A 15,430-nucleotide genomic window follows, 5' to 3' on the forward strand; every position below is an offset into this window, starting at 1 on the left:
TTGTTGTACATTCATACTTGTGAGAATAAATGCATTGGCTTGTATGGAACTGAAATAACACATGAAGTAGATAACATCCCACCTATATTTCTGTGTATACACTACATTACAAGTTGCCTTACATGCTACAACTGGAATACATACAATATTTTGATGTTATGTGTGTAAGATATGTTTGTAAATTGCCAATATGCTTCACAGTACAATGTATGTAATTGGCATGTAAACTGTACCCATAACTGACTAATTTGGTAACACAGTCAAATGAACACATTTAAGTTACCACATTCTAATGAAAGGGGCACGCGGTAGCGTAGTGGTTGAGATGCTACGCTATAAGCTGGAAGGTCGTTTACTCAGCCTCTAACAGAAATGAGTACCAGGAATTAATTAAATAATTTTCCTGGGGAGTAAAATGCGGCCGGCGCATAAGGCTGACAACCTTACTACCATCTTTGAGCTGATTGTCTAGATAATGTGGGACCCTCAATGTCTCACAACCCTATGGGCCTTCACGGCGTTAGAGGGATAGCTTTACTTTACTTTACTTTTACTTTTACATTCTAATGAAAATGACCCTGTTTATAATATATATGGATACCATACCACCTGTAGTTCCCTCATGAAAAAGGCACGATATTCGTGTGTTTTTGGCATGTACAGTATTTTCTCTCTGTTCCTAAAGAATGTCAAAGAAATTAATCTACACTGCATTGACAAGCTGCTGGCTTTATACAAACGTTTTATTTCAATCTTTGTATTCAGTATCATGATTAGTTACACCAGTGGAATAAACTATACCCATGAATCTGTATAGTTGTATTCTGTAATATTATTGTGTCATCATAGGTAATTTCGTTGCTTTATGTACTGCAAAAAATTATCTTAACAGAGATGTGTATTTCTCAAAGAATATCATGCATAATTTCAAGGCATTAGACTAAATGACACCAATGTTACCTTCACCTTACAGGCTGGTTTGACTGCCATGTTGGTATTGTCCATTTTAGGATGTTAAAAGTACAACACTGAAGTGGTGTGTAGTGGCATAATATTTTAAATTTTTCTGTTAAGGAAGTACAGTAGCCCAGAAAGTCTCTCCAGGGAGGCATTGCATAATATAATTACCGTATTTACGCATGTATAGGCCGCACATTTTTTGCCAAAAATTCAAGAGGAAAACTGGGTTGCGGCTTATATTCGAAATATTCGAAATCACACTTCATTTAAAAAAAAATTATATTCATAATTAGTAATACAGGGTGTTCTACTCCTGAAATAATATTCCAAGAAAATTATTTTTTCTATAATTTCTGTCTGAAAATTGTGCTGCGGCCTATACATGTGTAAATACGGTAATATAAAAATCTAAAATTGTTCCCCTGCTTAACTATTTAACAACTATGCCATGAAGATTTACGGGGTGGGCGTCAACGCAATGGCAACGCTCCGAAGGTGTTACGTCACCACTAGCTGGGGAGGGGATGTCCTGCATAGCACAAATACGCCACAGTACCAACAGTAATGGTTTTTAAAATACTTTTTACTGGGTATTATAGGAATCACAAGATTCTTAGAATTAGAGAGAGAGATTCTTTTGTGATAGAACTTATTTTCTTTTTTAAATATCTTGACTCAAGTCAGTGGGTGGAGAGGATTCTTTCTTTTAGCATGTAAGCAACTTAAGGTCATTGAACAGACTACTTAGAAGCTTAAGAAAATCATACGCTACTTTACATGACTATAAAAGTTAGTTTGAATAAACTTTCATGGGTACCAGTGTGCAAAATGTGGAATGTATTATTAGAAATGGGACACTTGGGAACCTTAACCTTGGATCAAAGTCAGTTTTATTTCATTGTTCCAAACCATGAAATCCAGTGGACTGGAGTGTGAGGCATGATGCCTTGCTGTTTTTTTTTCTGGATCAGATTGAAATCATCCTGCAACCTAGAATGATCCCACAAGTTGCATTTTCATACTCAGTTCTGGAGTTCATGTTTTACTAACCCATAATTTTTTAATTTACACTTTTGAAAAATCTTGCTTCCTTTGGTATCTCACTTATTTTCAAAGGTGAAGTACATGTCACGATTTAGTTCAAAAGCTGTGAAGTGTGGGCCTGTTGATCAAAGTCAACTTCTAGTTTTGTTATGGGTGTATTCTTGTATTTCTCCCAAGCATATTTAAAGGATAGTAGGATGGTCAGTGTGTCTGATGAGTATTTTCCAGGGACATTCTAATCATTGTATTTGGCTCTGAACAAATGTGTATATTATTTAATCAAGTGATTTTCATCAGACTGGATAAAAGCCCCATAGTCTGACTAAAGTATTTCATAAATATCAAAATGTTTGAAGATGTAGAGAGGTTATGATGCAAGAATGAGCTTGCTTTGTACTGGCCTTTCTGTTTTGTCATCTCTTCCATGCTTCTTTCTCTGAAGTGCAATTGCAATGAACTGAATATTGTTTTATTGTGGCCAGGATGTTATGAATGCTAAGCTGGCACAGAGGAGGCGGATGAAGAAGTCGTCAACTGATGCACGTAGCTGTTCTACTTCTAGCAGTTTTTCTACCTCTAGTTCCTCAGGTGGGATACCTTAATTTTGTTTAAGAATAAACAAATTTACACAAATTGAAATAGGTCCAGAGACTATAGACTGTTGCATAAAGCTTTTCGCTCAAGCCTGTTCTCTTGAATTTCCAAATATTTGTACTAAACTTCATTCTAATCTTTTCTTTTCTACTTTACATCTCACTTGATCCACATAATGATACCTTGGCTGTCTGAGTAGCCTTTTCTGCCTCAGTAGTAATACCAACACTCTGAAGAATTCTGTGGCATTCTTTCTCATAGTATGGTCAAAACATAAGAATCTGTTCATAAATTTTGGATTTTTCCCTTTCTCACCTTCTCATTTTTAATTTTAGCTGCTATTGTTTTTCCTACCCTACCTCTCAAGAATTTAATCTCAACAGCCTGAATTTCCATTTGATCACATCCTCAATTGCATAACCAATGAAATGAGCGCTACATTACTTTTATTTTCTCTCACCCAATTCCTTAGATAGTGCTTTTCCACTAAGGGAGTAGGTACATTGTCACTTTTTTGATAGCAGCACTGCAAAATGAATATTGCTGTTTTGTCAAGTTTAATATCTTGGTATAAATGTAACTGTCTCTCCAGAACTTTTCAAAGTTATTTAAGTTCGGTACATTTTTGATGATTTTTTTAAAATTTCCCTTTGAGATTTCAACAGGGTAGCATAGCTAGGATATTTTTAAAACTGCTAAGTTAATCATACCAAAAAAAAAAAAAAAGAATTGAAAAGAGGGAGATAATGTCATGTCTCTTTGAGAGATCCAAACCGGAGGGATTTACTTTGCCAGTATGACTTTCAGTGATCAACATATTTCTAGTCCTGTTCTTTGGAAAGTACATTTTTCCCTTTATTGGTTGATTTCTCCATTTGCAGAAGGAGCTGTTTCAGGTTACATAATCTGATTCAAGCATTATTAACCATCAACCATAGACCAGAGTCCATCTTGAGCTAGTCAAATCCCGTGCCTCTTATAGGTCACAAAGTTCCATCACTGTGAAGAATTCTGTCTTCATGAAAGCCTCAAAGCTATATTTTATCAATGTGCCACTAGGGACTGCCACTGGAACTATTCCTAAGTGAGATTAATCCAGGCAACAGTCACACACCTTATTTCATTGCTTTGTATTATCCTCTCTCTCTCTCTTGCTCACTTGCTCGCTCGCTCACTCACTCACTCACCCACCTAACCTCACCCAACCCAACCCAACACCACCCCACCCCACTCCACTCCACTTCACTCACCTCCACTCCACTCCACTTCACCTCTCTCAAGTCACCGAACTCCACTCACCTCACTCGACTCTACTCAACCCACTCCACTCCACTCCACTCCACTCCTCTCCACTCACCTCACCTCACTCACTCATATCATTCTCACTCACACATGTACGTATCTCCACCATTCTTGCCTTTGGCACTAGATGGGAGTGAGTGGTCAGCTTCATGTGCTAACTGCTTTACACCTGGAGAAATTGCTGCCAGTACCCACTGGATAGGAGGCTGAGTGGGCCCCAGAGCCTATCTGGATGCTGTGAAGAGAAAAATCTTGCTCCTGTTGGGAATCAGTACCTACCTATACAGCCTGTAGCCCATCACTATGCCATAAAATCCCTTGAATAATCCAGGCTTTTCTGCAAGCACTGCCTGAGCATGAATATGTAACTGTAGCAGAAGTCCATTCCAGTATTTTACAACCATGTGCACACAATTTGCTGGACTGCCTTGTTGTTTCCAAAGAAGCCAAATCCAGACTGTAAGGAGGAAGGAGGGCGGGTGCTTCCCAGCCAAACTTCTCAATTTTTCCTGGTGTCAGGTGTGCAATGTGAGGGCATGCATTATTGTGTTAAAGAATGACATTTCTTTTCCTCAGGCTCTTGTCATGAAATGCATGTCACATTTGTGGAGCATCTGAACATAGTGAACTACACTGACAGTTTCCTTTATGGGCAAGAAAATCAACCAGTATTCACCCCTCAGAATTCCAGAAAATTGTTGTAATTCTTCCAGCTAAGGGTACAGTTTGGTTCCTTCTTTGGAAGGTGTAAATAGCCTCAGCAGCTGACGTGCCTGTAAACCCGCTAGAACTACTTGGGGATGGAATGTGATGACATTCCATGCTGTTGTTTTGGGATCAAAGTGTTAGAACCAGATTTCATCACTAGTCACGTTTTTGAGCACAAAGTCATTGCCTTTGGCAGTTATGTCATTGAAGCAAGTATGATTTCCCACCCTTCTGCACTTGTTTGTCAGCAGTTGGAGAGCCAAACAACAATCAATTTTCTGATATCCCAAAGTCTCTCTCATCTACTGTATGGCTGTGCTATGATTTAAGATCATTTGCAGTCATTTAGTTGCAGTGGATTATGAATAAATACTGGTGTGAATGCCCTGGACCCATATTTCAGATTGCAGAAAACAGATAAAGTTTTTGGACTGTCTTGTTATGACAGTAAAACATACATAAATAGATGTTGCTCATTACGTTTGGTACAACCCTCATTGGTCACACCAGTGATCTCTTACCTAAAGGTTTTCTGACAAATTCTCTCCAATGTATGCTCAATGTCCAACCCAGCTAATCTTTCATCACTTATATTATCTGGTGAAAAGTAAAAATTATGATTTATTTAATTTACACACATATGGGTAACATGGAAAGGACCAGTCACTTAGCAGAAACATAAGTGTTCATGTGCTTACAATGTGTTTATACTGGACACTACCTGGCAGTAACTTATTCGTAGTAGCGAAAGAGGCTGAATGGTGGTGGTGGTGGTGGTGGTGGTGGTTGTGTCTTCTCTTTTTGTGTGTTGGTTCAACTTGACCTTGAAAAAATTAAACCATATCTGATGCACTCCTGCAAAGGTATTTTGCTTTTGCACAGAATATAAAAGGATGAACCAAAAAAAAAATCTCTTTAATACATTTAAGATTGGAGAGTGTGATCATATATAAGCTGTGAACTTGACACTTGCAGGTACCTCTTCTATCCAGACACCACTGAAGGTGAATACTTCTGGGTCATCATCTGTAAGTGGCCGAGTATTTAAACATAAACACGCTAGTAGTTCACAGGAAGACAGTGGAAAAATCTTCAGTTTTCGGGATGCACATGTACGTGAATATCTGTCCAGCCTTTCATCAGAGGATTCTAGCAGCTCCTGCAGGTGCTCTGCTGATGGGCCAAAATACCTCACTGGAGGATCTTCTGTGGAGGCACATCCAGTCACTAGTTTCTCTCCAAAACGGAAAAAGGTGGCAGGGCCTGAAGAAGTGGTTCCTTTGTTTGAAGACATTTCAAGCCATGGAAGTGTGGAAGTGATAAATCATGTCCCAGGTGATGCATGTGGTGAAGCAGGTGAAACAGTCACTACAGATAAAGATGCAGCATCTCTCTGCATTCTATATGAATCACAGCAGAGTAAGCCAGATGCTGGCCTTTTGAAAGAAGACTCAAAACACCTGCAATGTGATAGTGACTGCATGTTAGTATCTGTTCTTGGTAGTCATTCCAGTGATAGGTTGGAAGGACCATTAACACGATCCAGAAAACGACAAATTAACGATTCAGCCAATTCAAATTGTGTAGGTAATGGCAGTTGTAATGGTGATAGTGGTGAGGATGGTAAAACTGTGAAACGCAGGAAGTACGAAATGAAGCAACGCTATGGACACCGACATCGCCGTGGAGGTAAAAGGGTCAAGCGAATCTCTACTGTTGTTATTGAGTGAATTATCTGCACGACAAAGAGCAAGGACAAATCTATGTTTAGTTTGTTAGTGTAAGAGTTGTATGGCAAAGTACAAGAACAATTTAATGTTTATTTCTTAATGTAAAAGTCCAGAAACAGGGCATGTGTAATAAAACTATAGTGCTTTATTGTTCCATTATCCATTAATAAAGAGAGATATTTTTAAAAATGGAAGAACTTAAATGTCTTACATCACTGCACATACAAGCACATACAAATATCTTTTTGTACCTATTTTAATGTAATGAAATGTCATAATATACATATTTTTTGTAAGAAACTAGTCGAAACGCACAACAGAGAACTCTGTACTTCGGGGCAGGACTATTGTATTGTGACTTTTTTATGTATATAAGACTGCATCCTGTTTGTGTCCATCATTGAAGGTTTCTGGATTAGCCATCACACAAACTATGTTAAAACTTTACAGTTAAATTTTTTTCTCTTTGTTTTGTTTTTGTCTCACACATGTTCTGACTGCAATGCAGTCATCAGGTGCCAGAACACAAATTTATTAACGTCTACACTGTAATGCAAGGAACAATAAAAATGTATGTAACTGGGTGAAAGTGCAAAGTGAAAAATTTTTGTTAGATCCAACTAAACTGCATAAGTATGTATATTAATGAATAGTTCCCATCTTGTATTATACAGTATTTTGTTTCTGAATTCTGCTGGGCCCTCTGTTTTCTTATATTTTGTTCTACTTCCAGATACCTAGTCCAAGACAGATTTATAATTCAATGTTATAGGTCCTTCAATTTTTGGTGTGAATCTTTATCAGACTATGCAGAAATATGTGGCACTGAATATTAGAAGTCAGCAGGTCTTCAGTGCAAATAAACTTTGGTGATAAAGGTGGAAATTCACTTAACAGTAAGGATCTGAAGTTGTGGGCTAAAGTGGTGACATTGTGTTTTGTATAAATAACCAAATTTGAAAACTTTATGTAAGAGATGTTGTGGGATCTTTGGTGTGTGGAAGAAGAATGAAATGGGAGTATAAATTATTTTGTTATATTGTCACTTACTGTGAGTGGATGGTGTCATATTCTGAGTACCAGGACTGAAGTATAGGTGTAATGGAATGGATATTCTTGTGGCAATGTAGTCTGTAAGGAAGTGATGACTGATAGGAAATGTTAGGTAGTGGGTAGAGGTGAGGAGTAATTTTTCTTCTAGATAGAATGATTGTTGACTGATAGACTGATGATGCTACATATTGGATTTTTCATATCAGAAAATAGACGGATTAAGGCGGTTACCTTGTTGGCAAATTTTATAAATTCAGTATTTTTCTAAGGCGTTCGTATAAGCTCCTTTCTTTGTTGTATGAAGTATTTGTACAGTGTCTTTAGGGGGCTATACGAATTTCCTTTTTCTTGAATGTGTTAAATGAATTTTGAATTTATTTTGTGTAATAACACAAATATGTTAACTAAATCTAATTTTAAAGTTTCCACCGGTCTGTCCTACATGTATTTTGGAGTATTCACACTATTTATACTTATGTACAGTTTAAGTTAGATATGATATAAATTATTCTGTATAAACTTTTATCCATTTACATATATTTTTATCATTCCTTGCATTACAGTGTAGATTCTAATACATTTGTGTTTTGGCATCTGATGATTGCTTTTTAGCTGAGACATTCAGTGTGAGATAACATAAAAAATAATAAAACTATGAAGTTTTAACATTAATTTGAACGATGGCTGATTCAAAAACCTTGAATGCTGTATTGTAACTTTTAGTAAACAAGAATGTATTCCAAAGATATATAAGTTTAGGTGACAGGTTCTTATTTTTGTTTATCTTTAAGCAGTTTGCATTTTCTTTAGTTTAAGGTTCACTGTTTAAACTGCTTGTTAACATAAAACAAGTATGTAACTGTAAATATTACATGAAACACAGTCTGGATTGCAAGAGATTCTGGTTCAACATATGATGAATGGTTATAATGAGAAGTACATGTAAGGAATAGAGTTGAACCGTTTGAATCTTTTCCCTGGAAATTCAGTTTTGTATTGTTACATATTTTTGCATCTTCAAATTGTATTTCTTAATACATTTGTTTTAAGTAAAGACAGTAAACTTTTGGGAAGTTGGTGGGGAAGAATTTATAAATAATTTTCATGCACCTAGTTAAACTCTGAGAATTCTGTTCCAGTACTCTAGCTGAATGATGTCTACCAGTCAAGTAGAATTTATGATATATTTTTGTTGCTTGTTAGTTTGATTGCATATTAGTCATATTTGTTAATTTTTTTTTTTAAATTTAAAGATAAAGGGGCTCAGGGCAAGCAATATACTAACCCACTGAATACACATTTTGGAAATTTAATAGTTAATTTACTGATAATGGAGCATCAATGAGTTTTTCCCCATGGCAGTTAATGTGTTGGTGTAGAAAAGCTATAGTGGTAATTTTTAACACAACAGAGCAATTGTTTCTCTCTCATAATTAGTTTATATACATTTAAATCCTGGAGAGATGCAGTTTTTTTGAAAGAGACCATATTATTGGCCAGCTGTAACTGAAATTTAAGTATAATTTTTTCTTCATAAAACTTGCAAATAATATGTAAATTAAAATATGTATACACATAACACCATTTTAAAAAATTTTGGGTATATAAGAATAGTGCAAATACATAGATGTATGAACACATTTCTCTAATGACATTTGATATTTACAGAGCTGCATGTACTTTTGGAAGTCTGTTTTGTGTTTTAAGCAAATACTGACATTTCCATCAACTATGAATAGCCTGTTGATGAATCAGTGACATTTCAGCAAAGCAAAGTGTCATGAAAATGTGACACTACTTACAGGATACAGCTCCATTAGGTAGCTATGGCTTTAACCAGGGTGGCCTTATCAGGCATTAGCCTGGATGTGCAAATAGGACATACGAGTAAATAAGATCTTTTGCTATGTGTGCAAAACCATCAATAAAAGTGTTAAAACATTTTAATTCATAACAGAAAGTGTGATAACAGAAGTTTCGATAGTGGTTAGTACGTGAAAGTGAGTCAATTATTTTCAAATGTTGCCTTTGTGGAAGTCATTCAAGAGACAGGTATGAAAAAAATCTTAAGATAAAGCAATATTTTTAAGTCTCATCCCAATGAATGGTATTTATATGCAAAATGATGGCTGTAGTTGTACCCATTCTGAACTGAGGTGATGGATACACAACCAATGTCATTGGTTTGCCTTAATATTTTCGTGTCTCAACTGTGATTTAGAATGAATGCAAGTCACATTACAAGAAACATGTCCTAGTTTGTGGATAAGTAAGAAGTATTTTGTAAAAAGAATTTAAATTAAAATTATTGTGTGACTGAGTCAGGAATGCATATGGAATTTCATGTATTTGGTTGGGGTCACTGTAGCTGACTCCTCCCAACTGAAGCATAAGATGGGCAAAGTTGCCATCTGTCTCTCACTGGTATTTATTATTTTCAAAAACTGAATAATATATAATATAATATAATATAGCATAATATATGGATTAAAGTTTGATCTTAAAATGTTATGTATATATGATAGATGTTGGGATTTAAAATAAAATGTTATATATAATTCATAATGAATATGCATATTATTGTATTTACATATGACTTTGTCTTCCATTGCATAGAGATTTCTGTTCCATATTCATTTTCTAGAATATTTCATGGATTTCAGTCAGAATGTACCTTACTGCACTGCATTTAACCAATCAAGTGGTTATGATGTGTGGTTTTCATGCATGTTTCCAACTACACTGTTGTAGATATAATGACCGTCAGCAATGCAAAATTGTATGTTGTGCTTGCTAGATCTTCTAGTTACTTCAGAGTGTGACAGGAAGGTGCTGACTGCTTGATAGCTATTCTAGGTTCAAGTTTAGACACATGTAATGAAATAGTATCTAGAACCAGTATGTCATCTTCATAGCACCCGATACATCAACTGGAGACTCCATTGTACTGGACTGACGGACGAGCTTAGGTGTCCTATGAGCAGAAGCTTGACTAAGTAGGATGGCCTCATCTTGAGTTTTCTGTTTGCCCTCTGCAGGTTTTTGATGTGACAACTCCAATGAATATTTGTCATCACTTAGGTCCTCATATGATCCAGCCACAGAAGAAGGTCTGCACATAAATCATCAAACCAGTATTTAATTACAAATGCACTAGACTCCAAAGGATCCACTATTGAGCAGTTTCATGAACAAAGCTACACTAAAAGATGTTTTTTTTTGTCATTGGGTGAGACTTGAGTCCACTTGGTACTGTGGCCACTGTTTGGTCTATTGTACCGGCCCCAGATGATAGGCGATGATTGTGGAGCAATTAGTGGAATACAAATTGGCAGGGGAAACAGAAGTACTTGCAGAAAACCTGCCCCAGTGTCACTTTGTCCACCATAAATCCCACATGACTTGACCCATGCTCGAACACGGGCCGCTGTGGTGGGAAGCTGGTGGCTAACCACCTGAGCTATGGCATGGCCATAAGATGATGTTTTCAGTTATACTTCTTCAAACTTTCAGGTCTTTATCTCCACTGGCAGTTGCGAAGTAACCAGTTTTGAAGCAGAGGTACTGATAAGGCAGAAGTTCTTTATAGTTTAATGTGGGTATGAACCCCAATCAGGATATGGTGCTCATTATCACATTCACAAAAGTTTATCTTTGTCTGAAGTGAGGGATGGCATATAGAAGAGAAGAATCAGATCATAACTTTGTTGGGATCAATAGCAATCAGTTCAGATGTCAATGATATGCTGTACATCAGCTGTTTAGATGAGATTAGGTAACTGTTGTTGAAAACACTGCCCTAACTTGTAGCAGCAGCAGCAGCAGCATGTTGTCTGAAGGATTACTATACAAAGGAAAAACTGCCACTATCTACATGGAAACAAACTACAGTTAGTATAATTTAAACAGGGTGATAAACCTACATTATCTACAGTTTAACAGTCAAACGATAAGGAATTATATAGATCTTTATATTGCTGAAGATGACTACAGTTTTGTTGAAGCATGTAGAAAATTTGGACTGTAAAAGATACAAGCTGTCTTCCCAATATGCAGTATCAAATAATGAAAGTATAGTGGCTTGAATCTCAAAGAATGAAAAACTGGTGTATAAATGTATAAATAAAAATCAAATGATGCACTTCAATTTGAGGAATACTGTTTCCAACTATATCTGATTCTGCAACCCTCACTGATCTTCATGTTCTGTTCTTGCACACAGTGCTGACAGAACTAATCAACAGTGCACATATAACACCGCATATAGTCATAAATATTACTACTGCATGAAAAAGAGAATAAACATTTTTCTGGTGGGGTAATGAAGTTTACATGTAAATCCCCTATGCTACTGAAAGGAATAGACATTTACTCTTCTGTTGAGTTGAAATAATATACATAATTTCTAGGTATATTTATGATCTGTCTCCATATAAAATTTCATATGACTGTCTCCAGGGATTCATTAGTTAATACAACGAAACCGAAACGTAAATTCAGGGTGTGGTGAAATCAGTTGTTTTAAAGTGCAATGCTGTAGAAGGGAAAGTGGAGTAGGTGAGTTTTATGTGTACAAGGCCATTCATAAGTGTATGCAGTTTCGACTACCACGGTGAATTGGCCTGTGAATCACTGTGTTTGCTGTTGAAATTTCTTTACCTGACAGTCTCTTGTGCTTCTAAGTTTGCAAATGACCACCACACAAAGTTGTGTAACCCCCCACCCCCGCCTCAGAACACACTACATGATTTGACAGTATGTGGTCTTTGAGGGTGTCATTTCTTGAGTAGACAACCCTAGAGAAGAGAAGTCTTGTGTTTTCGGTGACATGTCTGATATTGCAATTTTGACTACGATGTTATGTTGACAATCTGGTAATAACTTTCTAATGATGATATAATACACTACATCCCTATATGATGACCATGCATCTTCAAAGACGTTTTAGACAGAGTATATTACAACAGTATTTGCTTGAGGGAATCAGAAAAACAACAAATGAATCTGAGGAGCATAAGTGACCTCCACATCAAGAATTGAATCTCAGACCTTGTGAATATGAAGCAGGAGTGCTAAATTCCATAATCACTATATTTAGTACCAATCTGGAGGTGGGATAATAATATTAAAATGGTGTTTAGGAAAATCAATAGCGATGATGTTAACTGGACTGAACTGCTGCAGAATGTCATCCAATGGATGGTTTTTATGGTGTCACTGTTGGTGACTACAATAGCTCTTAAGCATCTGTAACAGGGTATGACTTGCAGGGTTGAATAAACACTGACTATGGCACTAGTGACTCTGATCATGTGCTAGGAATAAAATTATGAATAGGAAGAAAATATCATGTAACATGCCTGACAGGAATGCAACGCAGACATTCATTGAATGTCCAATCCTTGCCAAATTCCTCTCCTTCTTCTATGGTCTGTGGCAAGTGATGATGTAGAGTTTCAGGCAGGCGCAGACCTGACAGGCCGCCCACAACTGACACCACACCCAGAATCACCAATGGCAACACCAGAATGTCTCTTCCCTGTGACATATTTAAATGACATATATCACTATAATGAAGTGCTTATTGAAGTTTCAGAGTGGAAAAGGTATACAGCAGTGAAGAAAAAAATTTCCAGATGTGTTATTTTCTATTTTGCATACTACAATTTTAACATAAAATTCAAAATGATGATGAAACACAGGGGATGCACAGTTAAGATGGATGAACCAACATACAGGTACTCTTCGAGAGGACAGAGCAAATGAGGCATGGCCAAGTCCATTAAGATGATGACAGTGATCTTGACATTCACTTATTGAAGGTACAAATCTGTTCATGCAAATTAAACCACACTATACTTGTAGACCCCACGCTGCACAGAACTAATGACCACTGAGGTAACACAACCTGAAGATTCAGAACTGCTAATACCAAAGCCTTCCACTGGACATGATCCTAAGTCAGTTTCATTCATCTCTCATCCTCACAGCCTACATCCCTATCATCTTACTTAACATTAGCCTTCTGTGTTCTTCTTCAGCTTCCAAGAGGACATCTGCCAAGAGGTTCCCCATCAATTCTGTATGCATGCCTTGACTCCCCAATCCTAGCCACATGCCCAGAAAACTTAGATTTCATCATGTTACTAATACTAGCAGACTTCTAAAAATGAAGTTCCTCATTATGTAGAGTTGAGATACCTCAGTTGGTACACTGATGGGCTATGGGCTGGACGACTTGAGTTCGATTCCTGGCAGTGCAAAATTGTTTTCTCCTACACAGGTTCAAGACCAATTCTGGGGCCTACCCAGCCTTTTATCCAATGGGTTTTGGGAGGCTTTTCCCCTGGAAATAAAGTGGTTGGGGTGTTAAGCTAACAATTCACTTCTATCTAGTGCTGAGGTCAAGAATGGTGGAGCTATAACTACACTCTCCCATATATCTTCATGGTATAATCCTTAACTAATTTAGCACAGGGACACCTTTACCTTTTACCTCATTACGAGTATATAATTCACAGATTGCTAATTTACTTCATCCTCACACACTGCACAGTCAGACATTATATCCTGTATTTCACTTAACATTTATCTATGAATTGATGTTGAATATGAGAGGCAGACTCACCAGATACGTAACAAACGGTATCACTGTGAGGCCAAGGCCAGCAATGTATGCAGACATCCCAATACCGATACCTCTCAGTTGTGTGGGATACAGTTCCCCAGCAAAAGGGTAAATAATGAGGAAAGATGCTGAGATGAAGAACTTGGAGGCGAGAAACAGTACAAGTATCTCAGTAACTGCATCTGTAAATTAATATTTCATGTAGTATTATTAACATTCGAACAAAGAGATCACTTGGGAGACCTAGGCATAGCTGGGAGGAAAACATTAAAACCATTCAGTCCATAACCTTTTGTCTTCTAATCTGCTATCTAGAAACATAAAAAGTAGAATATAAAAAACTATAATTTTGCCCGTGGTTCTGTATGGATGTCAAACTTGGTCTCTGGCATTAAGGGAAGATCATAGACTGAGAGTGTCTGAGAAGAGAGTGCTGAGGAGAATATTTTGACTGAAGAGAGGTGAAGTGATGGGAGATTGGAGAAAACTACATAATGAGGAGCTTCATAACTTGCACTCTTTGTCAAGTATAATTAGAATGATCAAGACAAGGAGGATGAGATGGGCAGGGCATATAATATGAATGGGGGAGAAGAGGAATGCGTATAGGATATTGGTGGGAAAGCCAGAAGGAAACAGACCACTAAGAAGACCAAGATGTAGGTGGGCAGATAATATTAACATGGATCCTAGAGAGATTGGATGGGGTGGTATGGACTGGACTGATCTGGCTCAGGATAGGGACCAGTGGCAGGCTCTTGTGAACATGGTGATGAACCTTCAGGTGCCATGAAATGCTGGGAAGTTCTTGAATACCTGCATAACTTGCAGCTTCTCAAGAAGGGCTCAGCTCTATGAAGTTCATAATTTAGTTAGTATGTTTACTGAATGGATTCAGTTGGCTCAGTACTAAGCATTCATGAACATGGCAACAAACCTTCAGAGTTCCATAGAAGGTAGGGAATTTCTTCGTGAACTGAGCTACTATCCACTTAGGCCATGTCATAACTCAGGTGGTTAGTCACTGACTTCCCACTGTGGCAGCCCAGGTTCAAGCCTGGAACAGGTCATGTGGGATTTGTGGTAGAAAGAAGTGGCACTGGGGCAGGTTTTCTCTGAGTATTTCAGGTTCCCCCACCAATCATCATAGCACCAATTGCTCCACAGTCACCACCATCTATGATCTGGGGCTGGTATAATATGCCAGTGGTGGCTGCAGTACCAAGTGGACACAGTCTCACCCTGCTAAGAATAGTAATACTTACTTACTAATGGAGTTGAGCCCTTCTGGAGGAGCCGCCAATTCTGCAGCTACTCAAGAATTTCCCAGCATTTTATGTAACCCAAAGCTTCATTACCATGTTCACAAGAGCCCTCCACTGGTACCTATCCTGAGCCAGATCAATCCAAT

General features: G+C 37.4%; 2 protein-coding genes across 5 annotated transcripts in view; one reads left to right on the top strand and one right to left on the bottom strand.

The window, feature by feature from the left end:
* The window catches only part of LOC111861334 (ribosomal protein S6 kinase alpha-5), a 465,639-nt gene extending 455,679 nt beyond the window's left edge, over positions 1-9,960 (top strand). For all 3 annotated transcript variants that reach the window (XM_023845812.2, XM_023845813.2, XM_023845811.2), the window contains exons 16-17: positions 2,487-2,592; positions 5,584-9,960. In XM_023845812.2, the coding sequence (XP_023701580.1) occupies positions 2,487-2,592; positions 5,584-6,338 (861 nt within the window). In that variant the 3' untranslated portion in view covers positions 6,339-9,960. The remainder of the gene's footprint in view (positions 1-2,486; positions 2,593-5,583) is intronic.
* Positions 9,961-10,052: 92 nt separating this feature from the next.
* The window catches only part of LOC111861335 (carcinine transporter), a 29,060-nt gene continuing 23,682 nt past the window's right edge, over positions 10,053-15,430 (bottom strand). For both annotated transcript variants that reach the window (XM_023845814.1, XM_033750280.1), the window contains exons 9-11: positions 14,020-14,201; positions 12,752-12,930; positions 10,053-10,503 (exon numbers count right to left, since the gene is read on the bottom strand). In XM_023845814.1, coding sequence (XP_023701582.1) covers positions 10,281-10,503; positions 12,752-12,930; positions 14,020-14,201 — 584 coding nt within the window. In that variant the 3' untranslated portion in view covers positions 10,053-10,280. The remainder of the gene's footprint in view (positions 10,504-12,751; positions 12,931-14,019; positions 14,202-15,430) is intronic.

This window comes from Cryptotermes secundus, unplaced genomic scaffold, assembly GCF_002891405.2.
Source record: "Cryptotermes secundus unplaced genomic scaffold, Csec_1.0 scaffold230, whole genome shotgun sequence".
In the NCBI taxonomy this organism is placed as follows: Eukaryota; Metazoa; Arthropoda; class Insecta; order Blattodea; family Kalotermitidae; genus Cryptotermes; species Cryptotermes secundus.